This window comes from Macaca nemestrina, chromosome 1 (genome assembly GCF_043159975.1).
Source record: "Macaca nemestrina isolate mMacNem1 chromosome 1, mMacNem.hap1, whole genome shotgun sequence".
NCBI lineage: Eukaryota > Metazoa > Chordata > Mammalia > Primates > Cercopithecidae > Macaca > Macaca nemestrina.
This window is the reverse complement of record NC_092125.1, coordinates 223,434,328-223,454,833: the sequence shown is the minus strand read 5'-3', so window position 1 is coordinate 223,454,833 and position 20,506 is coordinate 223,434,328. Positions and strand designations below refer to the sequence as shown.

At 45.5% G+C, this 20,506-nt stretch overlaps 1 protein-coding gene across 3 annotated transcripts in view; it reads left to right on the top strand.

The window, feature by feature from the left end:
- LOC105473136 (peroxisomal biogenesis factor 14) overlaps window positions 1–20,506 on the top strand; it is a 158,815-nt gene that overhangs the window by 122,786 nt on the left and 15,523 nt on the right. For all 3 annotated transcript variants that reach the window (XM_011726770.2, XM_011726772.3, XM_071100996.1), the window contains one exon: window positions 4,803–4,931. In XM_011726770.2, coding sequence (XP_011725072.1) covers window positions 4,803–4,931 — 129 coding nt within the window. The remainder of the gene's footprint in view (window positions 1–4,802; window positions 4,932–20,506) is intronic.

Sequence of the window (20,506 nt, the reverse complement as noted above, 5' to 3'; positions counted from 1 at the left end):
CAGCCCTTGACTGCCACCCTTTGCCGCTGGCCCCTTGGCCCTGTTCCCATGATCCCAGTCAGACGCCACATTTTTATAATAAAACTAGGGCTGAGCAGGAAGGCGCTGGCAGGAGTTCATTACCTTGCTTATTTTCAAACTCTTCCTAACCCTTCTGTCCTGGTTGTTGTTTGACCTGAAAGATGAAGAGAACACTGCTGTCTTCTGTCATCTGTCTTTCTGCTTCACCTGCATAGGGCCAGGCCCCGTGGCAGTGCCCAGCGGTCACTGGGGACAGTGCTGAGGTTACTTATCCTGAGAAACCCTTGCACGGCCTGTCCCGCAGAGAAAAGACAGCCCTTCCGGGTCCCTGGTTTGAGTCGTGGGAAAGGACCCTAGGGCATCACAATCACAGCCAGTACCGTGCAGCTCACAAAGTCAATCAGTTTGGTTTTGTTTGCATTTGAACAGAAACCTTGAGAAAAAGAAAGCAAATTTGTTTATCTTCTAGGGGATAAAAAAAGGCAAGTATGGCAGCCCTGCGGCCATGCAGGTCAGACACTGCAGCAGTGACACCGGGCTTTTATTAATCAATAGCTGTAGCTCTCTTGTTCTGTCCTTTGAAAAAAAGCCCGCCCTGGAGAAGAGGTGCTTGGCCCAGCTCCTACACAAGGGCAGGAGCCATCTCCTGGTCCGGGGAGCTCTTCCAGAGGTTTTTGCCAGTAGATTCTAGAGAACTGAGAGAACAAGAAGTCCGCCCCTACTCTGGGCACATGGAATCCTCCATCAGAGAGTTTGGTTTGAATTGAGAGCTCTCAGTTTTGCATATCAGGCATCTATGATGTGAAAAGATGAAGTGGCCTCTTTACCTGTCAGAATCAGCCCACACCCTCTTCGCCTCCCCTCCTCTCAGAGAAGCTCCCTCGTCCCTTTCTCGTTCTTCTGACTAGAGCTAGTGAGTGGAGAGAGTAACTGAATGGGAATTTCTTAGTGTTATTCTCTATCAATAATAAATTTTAATTGTCAGTGCTGTAGACTGGGTGGCTGGGGGTTGGGGAGCTGGTAGCTCTTGAAAATCACCAAGTGGCAGAAAAGAAGTTATAGGAAGACCATCTAAAGGCTTGGTGCTAGTGGTATCAGGTAATGCATATTGATGCCTCAACTAAAAGAACATTTGGGGCTTTATGAAAATTGACAATTCTTCCAAAGGTAGCAGCTAAAGGAAGACTTAGATGAATAGAGGAGGGAGGAGGCTTGCAGGACGGCCAAGCCCTTTGCTTCCAGCTCTCTGCCTGCTCAGCCATTGCTCCGTCCCTCTGTGGTTAGATTATTCCTCGCAGATAGCAATCAACTGGAAGGAAGTGTGTGTGTCTAATTTGCATGAGATTATTTAAAACAAACAAAAAAAAAAGGTCTGCATTAGTCAGGGTAATGGTAAACAACGCAAAGAGAGATGCCTTTTATAATATAGCCTGTGCCTCAGCTTTCAGAGCCAAATATAATTCACTTACAATTGGCAGTTTCCTTTATTATTCCTTTTAACCTTTTGGATTCTGCAAGGTCTCAATCTAAGCTCAGCAGTTTGTCTTGGCAGGGGTGGGAAGGATGGGGCTAGGGCACCTGGATGTCCTATGTTGGCTCCATGGCAGCACTTTGACCCTGAGGGCGGGGTCATCACAGCACCAAGAGCCAATGACTGGGCAGATAACTAGTTGTGATCTGGAGACAGGTGGGTGTTCCCACTCAGTCTCCCTAAGTTCCAAATGAATCACCTGAGTCCTGTAAATGCAGTCCTGAAGCCGGCCAGCTCTGCCTAAGGTGGGGACATTCCAGAGGAAGATGACACCCAGGGAAGTCTGTGACAGGCATTTGGACTTGATTTGGGGTTAGAATATTAGAACGAGAACAAGACGAGGACATTCTATCTTTTCACTCTAGTATTGTTCAAAAAGCTGTCCAGGTATCATTTACAGATAGGAGCCAGGGGTTAAGTTCCTGTGTTGTTTCAATGTAGCCCCAAAACAATATTCACTGACTCCTTCCTGTAGATGAGAGTGGCGGGGTAGGGAGAAGAAAATGTAATCCTTCTGTGAAGCTCTTTAACAAGACTGAAGACTTAGGACATAGTTTGAATCTGTCATTTGATGTTTTGTAACTCTGGTGTAGTGGAAAGTCACTGGGCTGAAGAGGGAGAGCCTTGAGTGCCCATCGCATCACCACTCTCTACAAGTAGGATGTGGGGCATCGTTTTTACCCTCCTTGGGCCTCAGGTTTCTTATCTGTTAAATAAGGGCAGTGACCAGGATAATGGCCCGGCTCTGAATATGATTCAGTGAGATTGTTAAAACGCTTATTTTTTAAAAGAAGAGAAAAGATTCATTTACCATAACTAAATCAAAATCCTGACTCTTCCAGAGAACCAGGGATATCAGAATTTCAGCCAATGTAAATTTTGAGCCTCAAATGATAAGGTCTCTGAAAAACAAGAGCTTGGAAGGAAGTACTGATGCCCTTTCAACTGTGGTCTCACTAGTGGGCTTGGCTGCGATAATGCAAGGAACATGTTTTATTAGGAAAATAGGCTTCATAAAAGCTCAGGGCCAGAGGGCAGAACTACGGGCAGGGAGTCCTGTCCCTTTAACCAGCTCCGGCTCTCAGGGCCGCAGCACAGCCTGTAGCTTACTGTATATTTCCCCAGTGTTAAACATTATTGTACTTGTTTATATTTGAAAGAGCCAAAAGGGAAAATGAGAATGCAACTGAATGCTCCTTTTGGGAAAATTATCCTCATTTGCAGCCAGCGGCTGACAAGGCACACGAACCACCAGGTTTATAAAATTCCGTAGTGTACCAGTGACCATCAGCCTGTGCTGACATCGCAGATGCTGCCTGCTTCTCTAATGGCTGATTATGAACTGGTTAAAACAATGTCTTTCCCACTAGGGCTCCAAAAGGGGTTCCCCTTCTTATTCAGTAGGAGCGATCGGCAGTCACTACACAAGCTGGAACCCGACAGGCACAAACTCAGGGTGGGTGTATTCTCTGTTGTTGCCTGGTGTGCCTGTTGGTCCCGTCCCTGTTCTTCTCGGGAGGTGAAATTATGGGTAAAGCAGTCCCTTTGCAGCAAGCACCCCCTCTCTAGCTCCACTGTACTGATGTTAAGCTTTTGTCTTTGGAAGGTGGTACGTGATGCGCTATGAACCCTGGAAGCATTTTCATCCAGCCCACCAATCTTTTGAGAGCATGGTGCTATCAGGGCAACCCGGTGGCTCTTCAGACTTCCCAGTGGTGTGGCCGTGCCTGCCCTTGGCCAACTCCACTGTGTGAAGAGGGTAAAGAGGGGAACAGCTGCAGTTTTAAATGGGGACAGTCCTCAAATCCTCAGCACAGAGAAGGGAAAAAAGAGTCCAGAGCTGTTTAGAAAAGTTTGGGCATTTTCCTTTGACCGGCTGTGGTAGGGCATGAAAAGTTTGAGGGGTGGCTGTAGTCAACTCACATGCCAGTATGGTGCAGGGCAGAGCTGTGCTTTAAAGCATTAATCTGCACCATCTATTAGCCCCTAGGCACAGAGTATGAGGCACCATGCTTTTGAAGATGCTGATCCTCAGAACCTCCTTGTACTTCATCTACCCCCAGAGGCAAATATACCATGCTGTGGGCCTTTAATGGAGAGCTGCCGACCAGATGTGGAAAAGCTCTCGGCTCTAGTTTAAAAGCTCTGTGTTGCGGCTCGCTTGGATGTTCGGATTCCCGGAACAGCACGGGCCGGCCGAGTGGTCTTTTGCAGGCTAGCAGTGACCTCCCACCTGCTTTTCCCACTCTCAGCAGCTGCAGCGCCTCTGTACATATAGCTACTTCCTGAGCTGGCCCCGTGCGACCACTCCTTTCATACTTCAGCGCCACATTCCGTTCTGTTCTTTGGGTGGCTTGGGGCTCTCTTCCTCCTCCCAAGAGTCAGTGTCCCAAATTGGCCCAGACCCGGTGGAAATATCCCAGCTGTGTCCCCACTGGAAATGCGGCCTTCATGGGTTTTCATTTGCCTTTTATTCTTCTGTGGGCAAATCCTCTCCCCATGGCATAGCCACTGCAGATGGCGCCCTGCTACTTCCTGATGTCCCATGTATGGTGTGGTTTAGAGTGTTGGGAGGATTTTAAAAAGGGAAAAGAAAAACTAGCCAAAGGCAATACAGGCAGCGTATGATAGGCTAGAGTAATAATCATCTGAAAGTTTGGGCCTGGCCTTGTTTTGATCTGTTTTCTTGTTTTATTTTCTTCTTTACATTCTATATCCCATTCATACTAATCACAGTCAGTCCTGATTTTTCTTTTTATTTCTGCATTTGTCATAAAATAAAGCAAATTATTCCCGTCTTCAGAAACGATCTAGACTAATTAGTCGTCTCACCCAATAATTAGTTTTTTGTTTCCCTGTCTATTTTCATGCATTATTGTTAGTTTTTTCCCCTCTTTTTTTTAACACCATTACAGATTAAAATGAGCCACATTTGCAGTTGATGGTATCTGTTTTCGGGGGAAGAATGGAGAATTGCAGTACGGAGCGACTTCAAAAGCAGCAATAAACTCAAGGATAAATTAAGGAAATTGAATGAGCCACATTTGGAAGCAGTGTTGAGGCTAATATTCTGTCGCTTAAGGTTAAATTGCAACTCAGAGAGGTTCCGGAGAATCTGAAATCGGGGAGGCAACTTACTAGGATGCGAGGCATTCTGTGGCTGTAAAGGTCTTTGCTCAGTGAAGATTCTGTTGCAGCTATGGACACTGGCAAAAGGTACTCACCTGCAATGATGTCCTCTTCTCCCCAGGACTGACAGATGAAGAGATTGATATGGCCTTCCAGCAGTCGGGCACTGCTGCCGATGAGCCTTCGTCCTTGGGCCCAGCCACACAGGTGGTTCCTGTCCAGCCCCCTCACCTCATATCTCAGCCATACAGTAAGTCACCCGCTCAAACTCCTGCTTAACCTTCATTGGGATTCAGGACTCTGGCCAAAGGGCAGTGTTTTGTATCTCCCAGACTTAGCAAACCGGGAGAAACTGGGAGCAGCAGAAAGCTCTTGGGTTTTTCCCAAGGAATGTGACACACCTCAGTCTTCTAGACAAACTTTTTAAAATATGTGACAAAGGTTTAAGAAGAGACAAGGGATCAGAATAAATGATTTTATTGTTGTTTCAGGTATTTTGGTTACATGCAGAAAACCTGTACAACTATTTATTGATTCTGTTCCCATCTCCTCATACCATTGCTTTTGAATGTTACTGTTTCACTAAAAACAATGTGAACATCTGACTCATGGGTGCATTCTTGTTTGCTCACTGCAATAACCTGTCTCCCAATTTTATTTTTTTAAGTTAATATTTGTAAGTTTAGGTCAGCCTCCATTTCCCTCCCTCCTTTGTCCTGGCTATACCTTGTACATTCATGTAGTAGCAGTCTGTTAGGGAATTTCAGGTTAAAACATAAAGGTCCTTTTTGAATGTTGCTTTTAATTATTATATGAGATCATGACCCAAGAGGGGTCTTCCGTTGTTCTTAAATGAAAGCTACTATAGGAATAAAGTTTCTTCAAGCGAGTTATAAATGTATACCTCCAAAATGCAGCCAGAAGCCCTCCTTGAAATCACTTATAAAAAGTTTAAAAAGGCTAAAATTGACTACAAAGCTATGGAAAATAGCTCCATTTTGTTTCTTTAATGAAACTCAGCATTGGGCTGGGCACAGTGGCTCACACCTGTAATCCCTGCACTTTGGGAGGCTGAGGTGGGCAGATCACCTGAGGTCAGGAGTTCGAAACCAACCTGGCCAACATGATGAAACCCTGTCTCTACTAAAAATACAAAAAATTAGCCAGATGTGGTGGCAGGCGCCTGTAATCCCAGCTACTCAGGAGGCTGAGGAAGGAGAATTGTTTGAACCCGGGAGGTGGAGGTTGCAGTGAGCCGAGATCGTGCCACCGCACTCCAGCCTGGGCAACAAGAGTGAAACTCTGTCTCAAGGCCGGGCGCGGTGGCTCAAGCCTGTAATCCCAGCACTTTGGGAGGCCGAGACGGGCGGATCACGAGGTCAGGAGATCGAGACCATCCTGGTTGACACGGTGAAACCCTGTCTCTACTAAAAAATACAAAAAAAAAAAAAACTAGCCGGGCGAGGTGGCGGGCGCCTGTAGTCCCAGCTACTCGGGAGGCTGAGGCAGGAGAATGGCGTGAACCCGGGAGGCGGAGCTTGCAGTGAGCCAAGATCACGCCACTGCACTCTAGCCTGGGCGGCAGAGCGAGACTCTGTCTCAAAAAAAAAAAAAAAAAAAAAAAAGAAACTCTGTCTCAAAAAAACAAACAGGCTGGGCATGGTGGCTCACACCTGTAATCTCAGAACTTTGGGAGGCCAAGGCGGGCGGATCACTTTAGGTCAGGAGTTCGAAACGAGCCTGGCCAACGTGGTGAAACCCTGTCTCTACTAAAAATACAAAAAAATTAGCCAGGTGTGGTGGCGGGCGCCTGTGGTCCCAGCTACTTGGGAGGCTGAGGCAGGAGAATAGCGTGAACCCGGGAGGCAGAGCTTGCAGTGAGCTGAGATCGAGCCATTGCACTCCAGCCTGGGTGACAGAGCGAGACTCTGTCTCCAAAAAAAAAAAAATTAGCCATGCGTGGTGGCATGCGCCTGTAATCCCAGCTCCTCCAGGGGCAGAGGCAAGAGAATCACTTAAACCCAGGAGGCAGAGGTTGCAGTGAGCCACAATCACACCACTGCACTCCAGCCTAGGTGACAGAGTGAGACTCTGTCTATAAATAAATAAATAAATAAATAAACTCAGCATTGGATCTGTAATCTCTCAAAATGCCTTTTCTATAATTGTCATTTTAATTGTTATTCCCAGAAGTTTTATTTTTTCAAAAAATGATTTAAAACTGTTAGATATCAGATTTTAAGGTCCAGGCGTGGTGGTTCATGCCTGTAATCCCAGCACTTTGGGAGGCAGGCAGATCATGAGGTCAGGAGTTCAAGACCAGCCTGGGCAACAAGAGCGAAACTCCGTCTCAAACAAACAAGCCGGGCACGGTGGCTCACACCTGTAATCCTGGCACTTTGAGAGGCCAAGGCAGGCAGATCACTTGAGGTCAGGAGTTCGAGACCAGCCTGGCCAACGTGGTGAAACCCTGTCTCTACTAAAAATACAAAACATTAGCTGGGCATGGTAGCAGGCGCCTGTAATCCCAGCTCCTCGGGGGGCTGAGGCAGGAGAACTGCTTGAACCCAGGAGGCGGAGGTTGCAGTGAGCCAAAATCGCGCCACTGCACTCTAGCCTAGGTGACAGAGCGAGACTCTGTCTCACAAAAAAAAAAAAAAGAAAAAAAAGAAACTCAACATTGGATCTGTAATCTTTCAAAATGCCCTTTCTGTAATTGTCATTTTAATTATTATTCTCAGAAGTTATATTTTTTCAAAAAATGATTTAAAACTGTTAGATATCAAATTTTAAGGCTGGGCACGGTGGCTCATGCCAGTAATCCCAGCACTTTGGGAAGCCAAGGCGGGCGGATCGTGAGGTCGGGAATTCGAGACCAGCCTGGGCAACAAGAGCGAAACTCCATCTCAAAAAACAAACAGGCTGGGTGCGGTGGCTCACACCTGTAATCCCAGCACTTTGGGAGGCCAAGGCAGGCAGATCACTTGAGGTCAGGAGTTCGAGACCAGCCTGGCCAACGTGGCAAAACCCCGTCTCTGATAAAAATACAAAAATTAGCCAGGCGTGGTGGCAGGTGTCTGTCTTCCCAGCTCCTCAGGAGGCTGAGGCAGGAGAATCGCTTGAACCCAGGAGACGGAGGTTGCAGTGAGCCGAGATCATGCCATCGCACTCCAGCCTGGGCGACAAGAGCAAGACTCTGTCTACAAAAAAGTGTTAGATATCAGATTTTAAAAGGCATATTTTAAAATGACAGATTTGTTTTGATCCCCCAGCACCTGGTCTGAAGCTACCTTCTTTCTCTCACCTCAGCACTCCTTTCATCCAGCTCAGCTGCAACCAGGCAGGTGTGATCTTGGCGGTAGAGCCAAAAAGGCCTTCCCTTCTCCACACTTGCTGAAGAGCCAGCCAGTGGGTTGGAATCTGCTGTCTGTGTTACGGATCTTATTTAGAAATCTCCTCCTTTGGCTGTCCGCATAAGGCTGAATGGGGGAGGCCAGGGAGTGTGTGCTCAAGTGTGTCAGTCTGTCAGTGCCTTGCCTGGGTGACCCACTGCAGGGAGTGGTGAGCCTTGTCCTGTATTCGGGCTACTGGGTTAGCACCTGTGACTTGTCAGCTTGGGGCTCCTTTCTCCTTCCTGGCCAGCATTTTTTCCAATCCATTATAGTTGCTTTGGGTCCTAAGCTGACTTTATGTGCTTCTTTTTAACCAAAGGCTGAGTCTCCACACTTTTTCTTTAGTTGTGTCCCTGGGCCCAGCCATGTAATGGGATTTGTTGATGACAGGCAGTGGCAGCTGGGGTGCAGAATTTTCTAAGATGCACATCTGTTCTATTCCAGCTGTTTCCTCCAGTGGCTTAATACAGAACAGGTCTCTCGGCTACTTGGAAACTTCTTACTCAGAACAAATTGTTCCGGTCGATCACAGAGTTGGCCTAAAACGTCATGTGTTCACCTACTTTCCATAGACACAAAGGGTTAAACTGCTAGTCTTTCTGAAAGAGGCAAAAGAATGGGATGGGGAGGGGCAGTTCAGTCATTTAAATCATTCTCATGTCCAGATCGTTCTGAGAAAAAGCATTACACGTTGAGATATATAGGTAGGAATATTTTTAAGAGCCTCCCAGCCCTAAAAATAAAATACATGTTTTTAGACACAGACTCCTTCCTGCTTTGACACTAGTGTAAAAACAATGGTAATGATAATTTTAAATACCTGAAGTTTTTAGTTGTCGTCACTGAGCTTCATTCTTCTCGTCCCGTTACACTGCTCTTCTCAGCTCCGGGGGTCACTCTACCTCTTCACTTTTGTACTTTTGCCAAGAGGTGTCAAAACTGCTTAAAAAAAAAAAAAAGCTTGATTTTGATTAATATAGAGAAACAAGACTTTGCCTGACTGATAATAAAACTGATAAATGACATTTGAATTACTTGTAGCGGTAATTTATTACATAAAATATCTTTTATTTGACATGCGATTAGTTGCTGGAAGCATCACTCAATCTGACTAGTTTAAACATGCTCTAAAATGAACCCCAGTAAAAACCAGGGCTGTCTGCTGCTGGCGTTATGAAATATACTAATCCTGGAGTGAGGGAAAAATCTGACTTTAAATATTTAAATGATTAATTGGGTTTATATATTTTTTTTACCTTTCTAACCCCCTTAATTACAAGCAAACTCAGGGGAGTTTCTGAACTAGGTGCGCAGTCTGCATGCTTATCACTGAGGCATTGTCTGCGTCTGGGAGGGATTTATGGCCTCCGTTCATGTGTGTTCCTGCCGATTTTACATCTAGATCCCCAGCAGCCGTTTCCTTCCCATTTCTTGGCTTTTTACGGACATTCCATCTCTGAGCCCAAGCCTAGAAAATGGGATCCCCTGGGCCTAGCCCCAAACACTCAGGTCTCAGGGTAGGGTAGCTTTTCCAAGACCACCCCAGGGAGCCCAGTGCTCTTCACCTTTGAACTTGCTGGCCCACCTGCTCAGTGGCAGGTGTGCCACTGGATGCCTTTTTTGGCATCTCTGTTCTTTGGTGAATGTGGTTGACTTTGAGATGTTAGCAAATGCCAGTGTTGGCAGAGAGAATGTAGAGACCTGCCCGAATAGTAACAGTTCAATTTCTCAGTATTTTTATTAACCTTCTACTATACGCTCAGTACGGTATCATGCGAGAGATCCAAAACCTGATCTTTAAGCATCTTGCCAGCTCTTTGGGAAAGATAAGATAAACTCTTCAGAAAAGGATAATAATATAAGATGTTGTGATTTAATGCCAAAATTAATTATACAGACAAGAAATTCTGAAATTCTGAAATACAAAAAAGAGAAGAATTAATGTGGGCTAGAGTCAGGGAAGGCTTTTGTGAATGTGATAGGAGGTTGGCACCAAGGGGAAGCTTGGTGTCACCTGGTGTGAGCATAAACCAGTGTTCTCGGGGGTTAGAAGAAAGTTGGTACAGTTCAGGAGAAGTCAGGCTGTGATTCGAAGGAAGATTTGACATTCTCCATTTCTCATTTTGGTTTCTTCTTGTCTGGCTTTACATCAGGCATCAGTGCATGTGTATAGGTGCAGGCCTAGCCCAGTCCTGAGCAGACGCCTGATAAATGCTGGTTGATTGATTCACGCCAAGCTGATTTGTCTTCTTCCTCCCAGAGAGACAAGAAGCTTTGAGATATAAACAGGACCAGTGTAAATTTTGTAGGGTAATAATTTCTTCTTAGATTTGAACATTTTCCCTCCACTGTCTTTGATAAAACAATTTAAGCCCCTTCAAAGACGAACTAGAGCTTCAGTTGCCTCTTCTTAAAATAGGATGTCAGTGTCTGAGGCCCGTGAAAGGTTTTGAACCATTTGATTAGCTATCCTGAGAGAGAGTGAGTTATTCCTCTGTTTACTTCTTTTATAGCCCTGTGTAGTAACATAAACTTATCTGTGATTATCTTAATTCACTGAGCAAGCATTGTTATTGAATGCCTACTGTGTGCCAGACCCCTGGGCTAAAGAGATTAACAAGGCCTGGTCACTCTCTCTGGTTGCTCCTGTCTGGTAGGAAAGACGGTTAGGCCAACACAGCAGAGCCTGTCAGGTGACCCCAGTGAAGACGGTGACACAGAAGAGGTGATGAGAAGCTTCAGAGAGTAGATGTCTAACTGGATGTGGCGGGCTGATTGGTTCAGTGATCAGACAGGATAGACAAGAGCATTCCAGGCTAACACAAAAGCATACAGATGTGAAACTGATGAATTTAAGAAATTCCAGGTTGTTGGATGTGGCGCCTGTAATCCCAAATCTTTGGGAGTCCGAGACGGGAGGAGCACTTTGAAGCTAGGAGTTCAAGACCAGCCTGGGCAACATAGTGAGATGCCATCTCTTTAAAAAAAATTAAAAACCAAAACTAGCCAGGCATGGTGGTGCATGTACTTAGGAGGCTGAGGTGGGAGGATTGCTTGAGCTCAGGAGGTTGAGTCCGCAGTGAACCATGATTGTACCACTGCACTCCAGCCTGGGCGCCAGAGCAAGACCCTGTCTCTAAAAAACCAAAACGAAAGAAAGAAACTCTGGGTTGTTCAGAGTGGCTGGAGCATGGGATGAGAGAGTCAGAAGAAATAGCTGGAGAAAGGGTGGTTCTGTCAACCCCGACAGAGGACAACCAAAAGCACAGTGATGTTTTACTTTGAAGTGCATCATCTAATTATTTTTGTTGCCATACTACCTATTTGGCCATTTTATTCTTAGACTAATAATAAAATTATTTGTGTCATCTCGGCAGGTGCCATGAGGTTAGTTAGGGGAGACATTGGCGGTCGGGGGGACATCGGCCGGAGGTTATTGTTCCTATGCCAAGCCTGTAATGCCCCCGCTGTGTGCTCATTGCTGTTCTTCAGGGTTGGGCCAGCACTGACTCCTCCAGGGAGTCTCTCCAGTGCCTCCATTCTGACTTGGAGGAAAGCTCCCCGCAGGCCCCTAGACTCCCCACCCCGCCCCACTGCACTTAAACCTTTATACCAGTGTCTCCCCTACTAAACTGTGAGTTCTGAGGCTTAAAAAAATCTAGTGGCCTGAGGCTGTGACTGAGCAGGTGTTCTAGAAATGCTTGTGGAATGGATAAACGGGTGGAAACGTGCTGGAGAATGGAAGGGCTGTCATGCGGGCGAGCTGCCCTGATGACCGGTCCATGATGTGGTGTGTGAGCTCAGCTGGTACAGACTGCTCTGGGTGGGCTATGGAAGAAGTAGGGGATGGGACTCGCCTTCAGGAGCTGCTGTTCATCCTAGAAGGAAGCCCTCCATTGCTCGGAGAAAGGCAGGGAAGACCATCCCATGTCACCTTGCATGGTGAGAATGTCGAGAGTTTTCAGAATTTGAGAACAAAGGAAATTCCCAGAACGCTAGTCTTAGGCAGGGCTTTCTGGAAGGGGCAGGACTTGAACTGGCTTTGAAGATCAGTCAGCCATAAGGCAGACCCAAGGCGTCAAGGAAGGCATCACTGTGGAGAGGGAACAGCAAAGGTCCAGGGCCAGGGTGGCCTGTGCGTAAATGATACGGAGGTGACAGTAAACAGAAAGCATGCATGGACAGCCTCCATGTTCCCATCAGAAAGCAAAATAGCAAATGTCACCTCCACCTCTCTCTGTCTCTTCCATTTCTCTCTCATGCTTCCATTTCTTTCTCTTCTGGTTTAGCAGACAAATCTCTCTTTTTGCTACCTGAAAGTTACTGGTTTGTATATGAAGAAAGTATTTCTCTAATTTTGAGGAAATTGTGTTTTCTTTTGTCCGTGGTGCCGGTTTGGATTAGCAAGCACCCTCTCCATTTTGTTGCTGTGTGTTCTGCCTGGTGTGGTGCCAGGTAGGGGCCGGATAAATGCCATTTGCGGATGTTGAAGAGGGCAAGTATCATGGGAAGGAACTGAAATGAAGCCATCCTTTCCTTAGGTTTCTTGGACCAGTAAAAGTCTTTGGTGTGGATGGCAGTTAGGATTCTGGCTGTGCTGACAGTGTGTTCGTTTCAGAAAATTCTGCTACAGGTGACAGAAAACTCCGAAAAAGAGTGGCTTAAATAAATAGAAGAATTTTTCTCTATTACATAGACGTAGGCGACCCAGGCTGCCAGGAGGCTCTGTGGTCTGCAGGGACTCTGCTCTGCCTCACTGCTCTGCATTTCTGACTGGCTGGCATCCGTCTCGTGGTGCAGTGTGAATGCTTCAGCTCCAACTATCCCACCTGCTGTCCAGCCAGCGAGAGCAGGGAGAAGGCAGGAAAAGGGCAGGCTGGCTTCTAAGGACGCCTCTTGGAAATTGCTGATGTCACTTCCACTTTCTCCCCATTGGCTGGATCTTGCACCAGCCATCCTTGCCTGCGAGTAAAGCTGAGATGTAGTCCTGATCTTGGAAGCACATGTCCTCAGCTTTCCACTTCCCATTGGAGGTTTGAGTTCTGATAAACACTAGGTTTAGGATAATGGTTACCTCTGGGCTGGGGAGGAACACATGGCTAGCTTCAGTGGTGTCTGGAAAGTTTTAGCTAGTAAATTAGGCAGGTTTAGAATTGCTCATTGTATTCCTGTTCTTATAACTTAAATAAATGTTATATTCTTTTGTATGTATCAAATATTACAGGGTACATGTTTTAAAGTTGCATTGGAATTCTCAGGTCTGGCTTCTTCTCTTGGTCCCAGCTGCAAGCTGTGCAGAGAGAAAACTCAGAGCCTACACCACTGGGTAGTGTTCCCAAGCACTCCTGACTTCCTATAGCTCTTTTTTTTAAAAAAAATTCTGAATGGATTTTATTTTTTAAAAGTCAGTCTTATTGAGATGTAACTTACCTAAAATAAAATGCACCCATTTTCATTGTACAATTTGAGTTTTGATAAGTGTACATTTCCATATAACCATCACCACATGATAGAACATTTCCAATACCCTGAAAGGCTCCCTTGTGTCCCATTTCCAGTCAGTCCACCCCTCCTTGATCCTGGCTTGAGGGCAACCACTGATCTACTTTCTATTACTACCTATTAGATTTTTTCCTAGAGGTTTTTTTTTTTTTTTTTTTTAAATATAAATGGAATCATACAGTATGTACTCTTTTGTTTCTGTTTTTTTGTTGTTGTTGTTTTTCTGCTCAGTGTAATGTTGCTGAGACTCACCCAAATTGCCGTGCCCATCTGAAGCTTTTTCCTTTCTACCATTGGGTGAGTGGTGTTCCATTGTGTGGATGCACCACCGTTTGTTTATCCGTTCACCAGTTGATGGACTTTGGGTTGTTTCCAGCTTTGAGCTATTACGAATAAAACTTTTGTGAACATTCGTATACAAGTCTTTGTATGTTTTTATTTCTCTTGGGTGAGCGCCTAGAAGTAGAATTGCTGGTTTATATGTTAAGTGTATGTTTAACTTTATAAGAAGCTGCTAAACTGTTTTCTGGAGTGGTTGCATCATTTTACCTTCCCACCAGCAATGTTTGAGTGTTCTAGTTGCTACATATCCCCAACAGTTGGTCTTCTCGTCTTTTTTTTTTTTTTTAAGCAATTTTATTAGGTATATGCTGGTATCTCATGGTGGTTTGGGTTTATATTTCTTTGATGACTGATTAGGTTGAGCCTCTCTTCGTGTGTTTATTGTCCGCTTGCATATCTTTTTTGTGAAGAGTCTGTTTCAGTATTTTGCCCATTATTAGTAGTCTTCTTACTGAGATGAATGAGATTTTTAACGTATTCTGGATTCAAGTCGTTGGTCAGATACATGTATTACGAGTATTTCCTCCCAGTCTGTGGCTTGCCTTTTTATTTTCTTAACATATCTTTTGAAGAGCACATGATTTTAATTTTGATGACATATATTTATCTTTTTTTCCTTTCATGATTCATCATGGTTTTTGCATCCTAAAGAAGCCTCTGTCTATCCCAAGGTTGAAGAGACTTTCTCCTATATTGTTTTCTAGGAGACACTGTCTCACTCTGTCACCCAGGCTGGAATACAATGGCCTGATGTTGGCTCACTGCAACCTCCACCTCATGGGCTCAAGTGATCCTCCTGCTTCAGCCTCCCAAGTAGTTGGGACTACAGGCGTGTGCTACCACACCCAGCTATTTATTGTATTTTGTGGAGAGATGGGTTTTCACCATGTTGCCCAGGCTGGTCTTAAATTCCTGGGCTCAAGCAATCTGCCCGCTTTGGCCTCCCAAAGTGCTGGGATTACAGGTATGAGCCACTGCGCCCGGTTTATAGCGTTAGTTTTTATGTTTAGGTCTGTGATCTATTCTTAGTTAATTTTCGTGAACAGTGTGAGGTGAAGGTCAAGGTTTGTTTCTCCCCATATGGATATCCAGTTGTCCTGTACCTTGTGTTCAAAAGATTATCTTATCCCCATTGAGTTACATATCTCTTTATAAAAAATCAACTGACAGCCGGGCACGGTGGCTCACGCCTATAATCCCAGCACTTTGGGAGGCTGAGGAGGCGGATCACCTGAGGTCAGGAATTCGAGACCAGCCTGGCCAACATGGTGAAACCCTGTCTCTACTAAAAGTACAAAAATTAGCCAGTTGTGGTGGTGGGCGCCTGTAATCCCAGCTACTCGGGAGGATGAGGCAGGAGAATCCCATGAACCCTGGAGGCGGAGGTTGCAGTGAGCTGAGATTGCGCCATTGTACTCCAGCCTGGGTGACAGAGTGAGGCTCTGCCTCAAAAATAAATAAATAAATAAATAACATTTTGTATAAATGGAAACATATAGTATGTAGACTTTTGTGTCTGGTTTCTTTACCATAGCATAATGGTTTTGAGATTGATTCATGCTTTTATATACATACATATGTGTATATATATACATATTTATATAAATACATATAATTATATTCATATATAGTTTATATATGTATTTCTATATTATATGTAAATATGTGTAATATGTATTTGGAAAATACATATAAAAGGAATGAACTATTTATGTCTATCTGATGATTATGATTCATGGTTTTTGCATCCTAAGAAACCTTTGTCTACCCCAAAGTTGAAGAGACTTTCTCCTATATTGTCTTCTAGGAAGTTTTATAATGTTAGTTTTTTGGAGACACCATCTCACTCTGTTGCCCAGAGTATATTTATTATATATTTTTATATATTATACACAGATATATATAACTTTACATATATATATAGAGAGAGAGAGAGGGAGAGAGGTCATTTTCATTGCTGAGTTGTATTCCAGAGGTCAGTGGACTTTCTCTTTCCTTTTTTTTTTTTTTTTTTTTTTTTTTTTGAGATGCAGTTTCACTCTTGTTGCCCGGGCTGGAGTGTAATGGCGTGATCTCGGCTCACCGTAACCTCTGCTTCCCGGGTTCAAACAATTCTCAACCTCCCAAGTAGCTGGGATTACAGGCATGTGCTACAACGCCTGGATAATTTTGTATTTTTAGTAGAGACAAGGTTTCTCCATGTTGTTCAAGCTGGTCTCGAACTCCTGACGTCCTGACCTCAGGTGATCTGTCCGCCTTGGCCTCCCAAAGTGCTGGGATTACAGGCGTGAGCCACTGCCTGGACTTTTTCTTTAAAGGGGTATATTTTAGACTTTGTGAACCACATATGTCACATGTTTTCCATCTCACCTTTTCCTCTTCTCCCTCCATCCTTTTTCCTCTTTCTCCTCCTTCTTCCTCTTCCTGTTCTCCCTTTCCCATGACCACAATTCTTTAAAAATTTAATAACCAGGCTGGGTGCGGTGACTCACGCCTGTAATCCCAGCATTTTGGGAGGTGATGTGGGTGGATCACTTAAGGTCTGGAGTTTGAGGCCGGTCTGGCCAACATCGTGAAACCCTGTCTCTACTAAAGATACAAAAATTAGCTGGGCATGATGGCATGCCTGTAGTCCCAGCTACTTAGGAGGCTGAGGCAGGAGAATCACTTGAACCCAGGAGGTGGAGGTTGCAGTGAGCTGAGATTGCACCATGGCACTCCAGCTTGGGTGACAGAATGAGACTGTCCCCCCCAAAAATAAAAAAATAATAATAATAACCATTCTTAGCTCATGGCTGTATAAAAATAGGCTAAAGTAGGATTGGCCAACTGACTATAGTGCTAACTTTTGTTGCTCCATGTACCACAATTTCTTTATCTGTTGACCAGTTGGTAGTCATCTGGCTTACTCCCAGTTTGGGGCTATTATGAGTAAAGTTGCTGTGAACATTGATGTATAAATCTTTATGTGCACTTATACTTTTTGTTTCCTAGGAGTGGAATGACTTAGTCACATGTTAGGTCCGTGTTTAACTTTAGAAGAAACTGTCAAACTATTTCCCAAAATGGTTGTAGCATTTGTCTCCCCATCAGCAATATGTAAGAGTTTCAGTTGCTCCATATATTTGGCAACACCCAATAGTCTCATTTCTGAGCTTAGCCATTCTAATGTGTATGTAATAGAACCTTATTGTACAGTACTTTTAATTTGGATTTCCCTAATGACTAATGACATCAAGCATATTTTCATGTACTTATTAGCCATTCATGTATCTTTTGCAGAGTCTTTTCCAATCTTGTGCCCATTTTAAAAGCTACTTTGTCTTTTTATTATTGAATTGTCAGAGCTCTTTATATATTCTAGTTACAAGTCGTTTATCAAATATATGTTTGGCAGATATTTTCTCCCAGCCTATGGCTTGTCTCTTCATTTTCTTGACAGTGCCTTTCGAAAAGCAAAAGCTTTAAATTTTGATGGTGTCATTTGATCATTTTTTTTCCTTTTTGGTTCATGCTTCTTATATCGTAAGATATTTTTGTCCAGATTTTCTTCTATGCTTTCTGTTTTCTTACAGAAGTTTTATAGTTTTTGCTTTCTTGTTTAGGTGTGACCCATTTTGAGTTAATTTTTGTGTATGGTATAAGGTGAGAGTCAAGGTTCATTTTTTTTTCCTATGGGTATCCAGTTTTTCAGCATGGCTGTTGCAAAAATTATCCTTTCCTCATAGAGCTACCTTGGCCTCTTTATAAAAAATCAGTTGACCATGTAAGCATGGATCTATTTCTGGACTCTTCTGAATTCTTAACAGCTTAATTAGAGCTCATATTTTTTAATCTATGGAGAGGGGATATAGATAGGCCTCTCAGTGATCTTCCTGCCTAAAGATGACACTTGCTAATAGCATTGTAGCCATGAAAAGTGGAAAAGATTGTCTTTCACGGGATGTACTTGTAAACACAGGCTTTGCATTTTCCAACACGACTACCGTTGGGCTACTGTGGTGCGTTTTGCCATTCAGGCTGCCAGGTCCTTCTCTTCAGAATAGAGACTATCTGTTTGTGTTGCTGCTCTCTGGGCCTATCTTTCTGCCCACCCCCAGCCATCCACAGCCATGGATGTGGGCCAGGGCCCACCCCGCCCCCAAGCTGTAGCCAGCCCTTCTCAACCCAGCCAGTTTCCCCATCTCTCCCCACATGTGCTCTCCACCTCTGTGCTGTAGCAAGCACTGATTTGGTGGGCTGGCTTTATTCCAGGACCTTACTGGGAGTGAGTTTGTCTTGTCATTTAATTTTCAGGGTGGCTTCTGAGCGAAGCTGATGGTCTGATGTGAGAAGCTAGAGACAGTGCTGTATGGAGGCTCCAAACCTGATGAACCTGGAGGCGACCTCAATGGGCTGGCCCTGTTTCTGCCACTGCCTTGCCCCTGCTTGGGCTGCCAGCCTCCCCAAGGACATGATAGTTCTCTCCCTCTTGTCAGCCAGCACATCACTGGAGTGCCTGTTGTCTCGGCAGGATGGTTCCGTGACAGCTTTCAGCTCTGTGTTGCCAATGAACCTTTACTAGATTGCAGGATTTCCATGGTGTGGATCAGTCTGTGACTTGCAGGTTTCAGGCTCAACATTGTCGTGTTGTATGCACACGTCCTGTGTGCATGTGTTTTTCCCCGTCCTGTGCATGTGTTCTTAGTTGACGATGTTTGTTCTCACCTGTTAGGTGAGAATTTGGTTGGTGGAGGTATGAAGAAAGAGAGTCATGTTGGTTTTGTTGGTGTTCAGTGAATAGTTAGCTGTGGGGATGCACCTCTCCTGCCCCCACTCTCTACCGTGGTTTTACCCAAACTGGAGCCTTTGCGCAGGCTGACCTCCATGGAGCCGGGCAGAGCTTAAGGTAGTTCATGGAGTCTTGGAAGGTTGAGTTTCAAAGAGCTCCATGCCCTTTGCTCTATAGCAGTTTGTCCCCTGACCTCATTGCAGTCCACAGGGCCACAACGTAGAGGCATTCCCAGGAAGGCCCAGGCGTGCAGGATGAGGATTGCCGCCACAGACGCCCGTCTCTTCAGCCTTCACAGAGATGCCAGGGCTGTGGTACTGGTGAGGAACCCCTGCCACGCAGCTAGAGCGCCGGTTCTTAGACAGCTGGACTCTGAGTGACAGTTAAGATATCTCCTGTTCTTGGGTTCTCTGGGGCTAGCAAAGCCCTGCCCCCTTCAGTCAGTGCTTGATAAGAAGAGGAAAATGTCCTTGGAACCCCCCTGGCTGGTGGTGGCACCAAGGTTTCTGACCCCAGGCTTGTTGCCCACTTGCCACCTTGTCTGCCTTGTCTACATGGGAGGCGGGTCCCTGCTTCCAGAGTGCAGACTTGAAGCATTTAAAAAGCCCACTCATTCTCTTTCTTTTCTTCCCAGCTAGAGAAGAGTGGCTGCCCCGTCTTCTGCCCTTGTCTTTATACCTCCGGACATTCAGGGAGCCTGGTGGCGGGGAGGTATGCTCCCAGGCGCGCTACTCTCAGTTTCCTCGCAGGGTCTGCACTGGACTTGGAAAAAATAGACTCTGGAGGGGGACGGGCAGGACTCGAGGTGGTCGTGGCTGGGAGTTTGAGCCAGTGTGGACCATGCTGGTGTTTTTGCAGTAGCTGGTCTGTTACCCTCTGAGAGCCACACAGCAGGTAGGAGTCATCTCTATCTGAGTTTTTCTCTTTTTTCATTTTGCCACAAGACAGAATTGTATCACACATCTCCAAAACGAGTAAAATGGCATTTCAGCTTCTTGTCTTTATAGACTCTCTGAACTTTAGGAAAGATCATTCTGGTCCCTTTTCATTAATAATGAAAACTAGGGGGCAATAAAATGTTCTTAACGTGAGCATGGCAGGAACGAGGGGTGGTGAGGGGTGAAGGGTGAGGCTGCAGGGCCCACAGGTGTTTCTTGGGGCTGGAATTGCTCAGAGCTCTGGAAAGCGGGCAGCTGTCGCAGGGTCCTGGTCCTCATCCCGCACAGTCAGCATCTGCTCCGCCTCGGCAGCCCAGAGGGCCCCAGAGAAGGCTGTCCTCCTCATGGCGGGATGTTTGCAGGCGAGCGGAGGAATCCAGCAAATTCCAGGTGCCGGTCAACCTTTCGGCCCAGTCACAGCTGCTTTCTTGCAAGAGGCTTTGTGGTGTCTGAGAAATCAGTGGTGAATATGGTGTTCGGGCCGTGGGCCCTGTTCTGCGCTTGTTCTGCCTGAGGATTTTGGCTGCATGGAGGGATGTTCCGGGTATGGAGGAAAGCCCTCCTGAGCAGGGACTCTGAGAGAGCGGAGTGGCCAGGTTGCTCTGTCTTCACTTTTTCCTCCTGAAAATGGACTTGCACTAGATGTCAGGTTTTGTATCTGGAGCGCCAAGCAAAGCTGGCTAGAAGAGGGAGACAGAAGAGACACTTGACCGGGACTCCAAGTGCCTGACTCCTTGGAGTCAAGGTGAAAGATCTGTTTGCCTCAGCGGTCTCAGAGCTCCCTGTGTAACGAGAGGTGATTCGTGTCAGGTGGGGGTGTCCACCATCAGCAAAGTAGCACTGTCCCCTTCCCATAGCAGTTTCTTAGACACCAAGTATC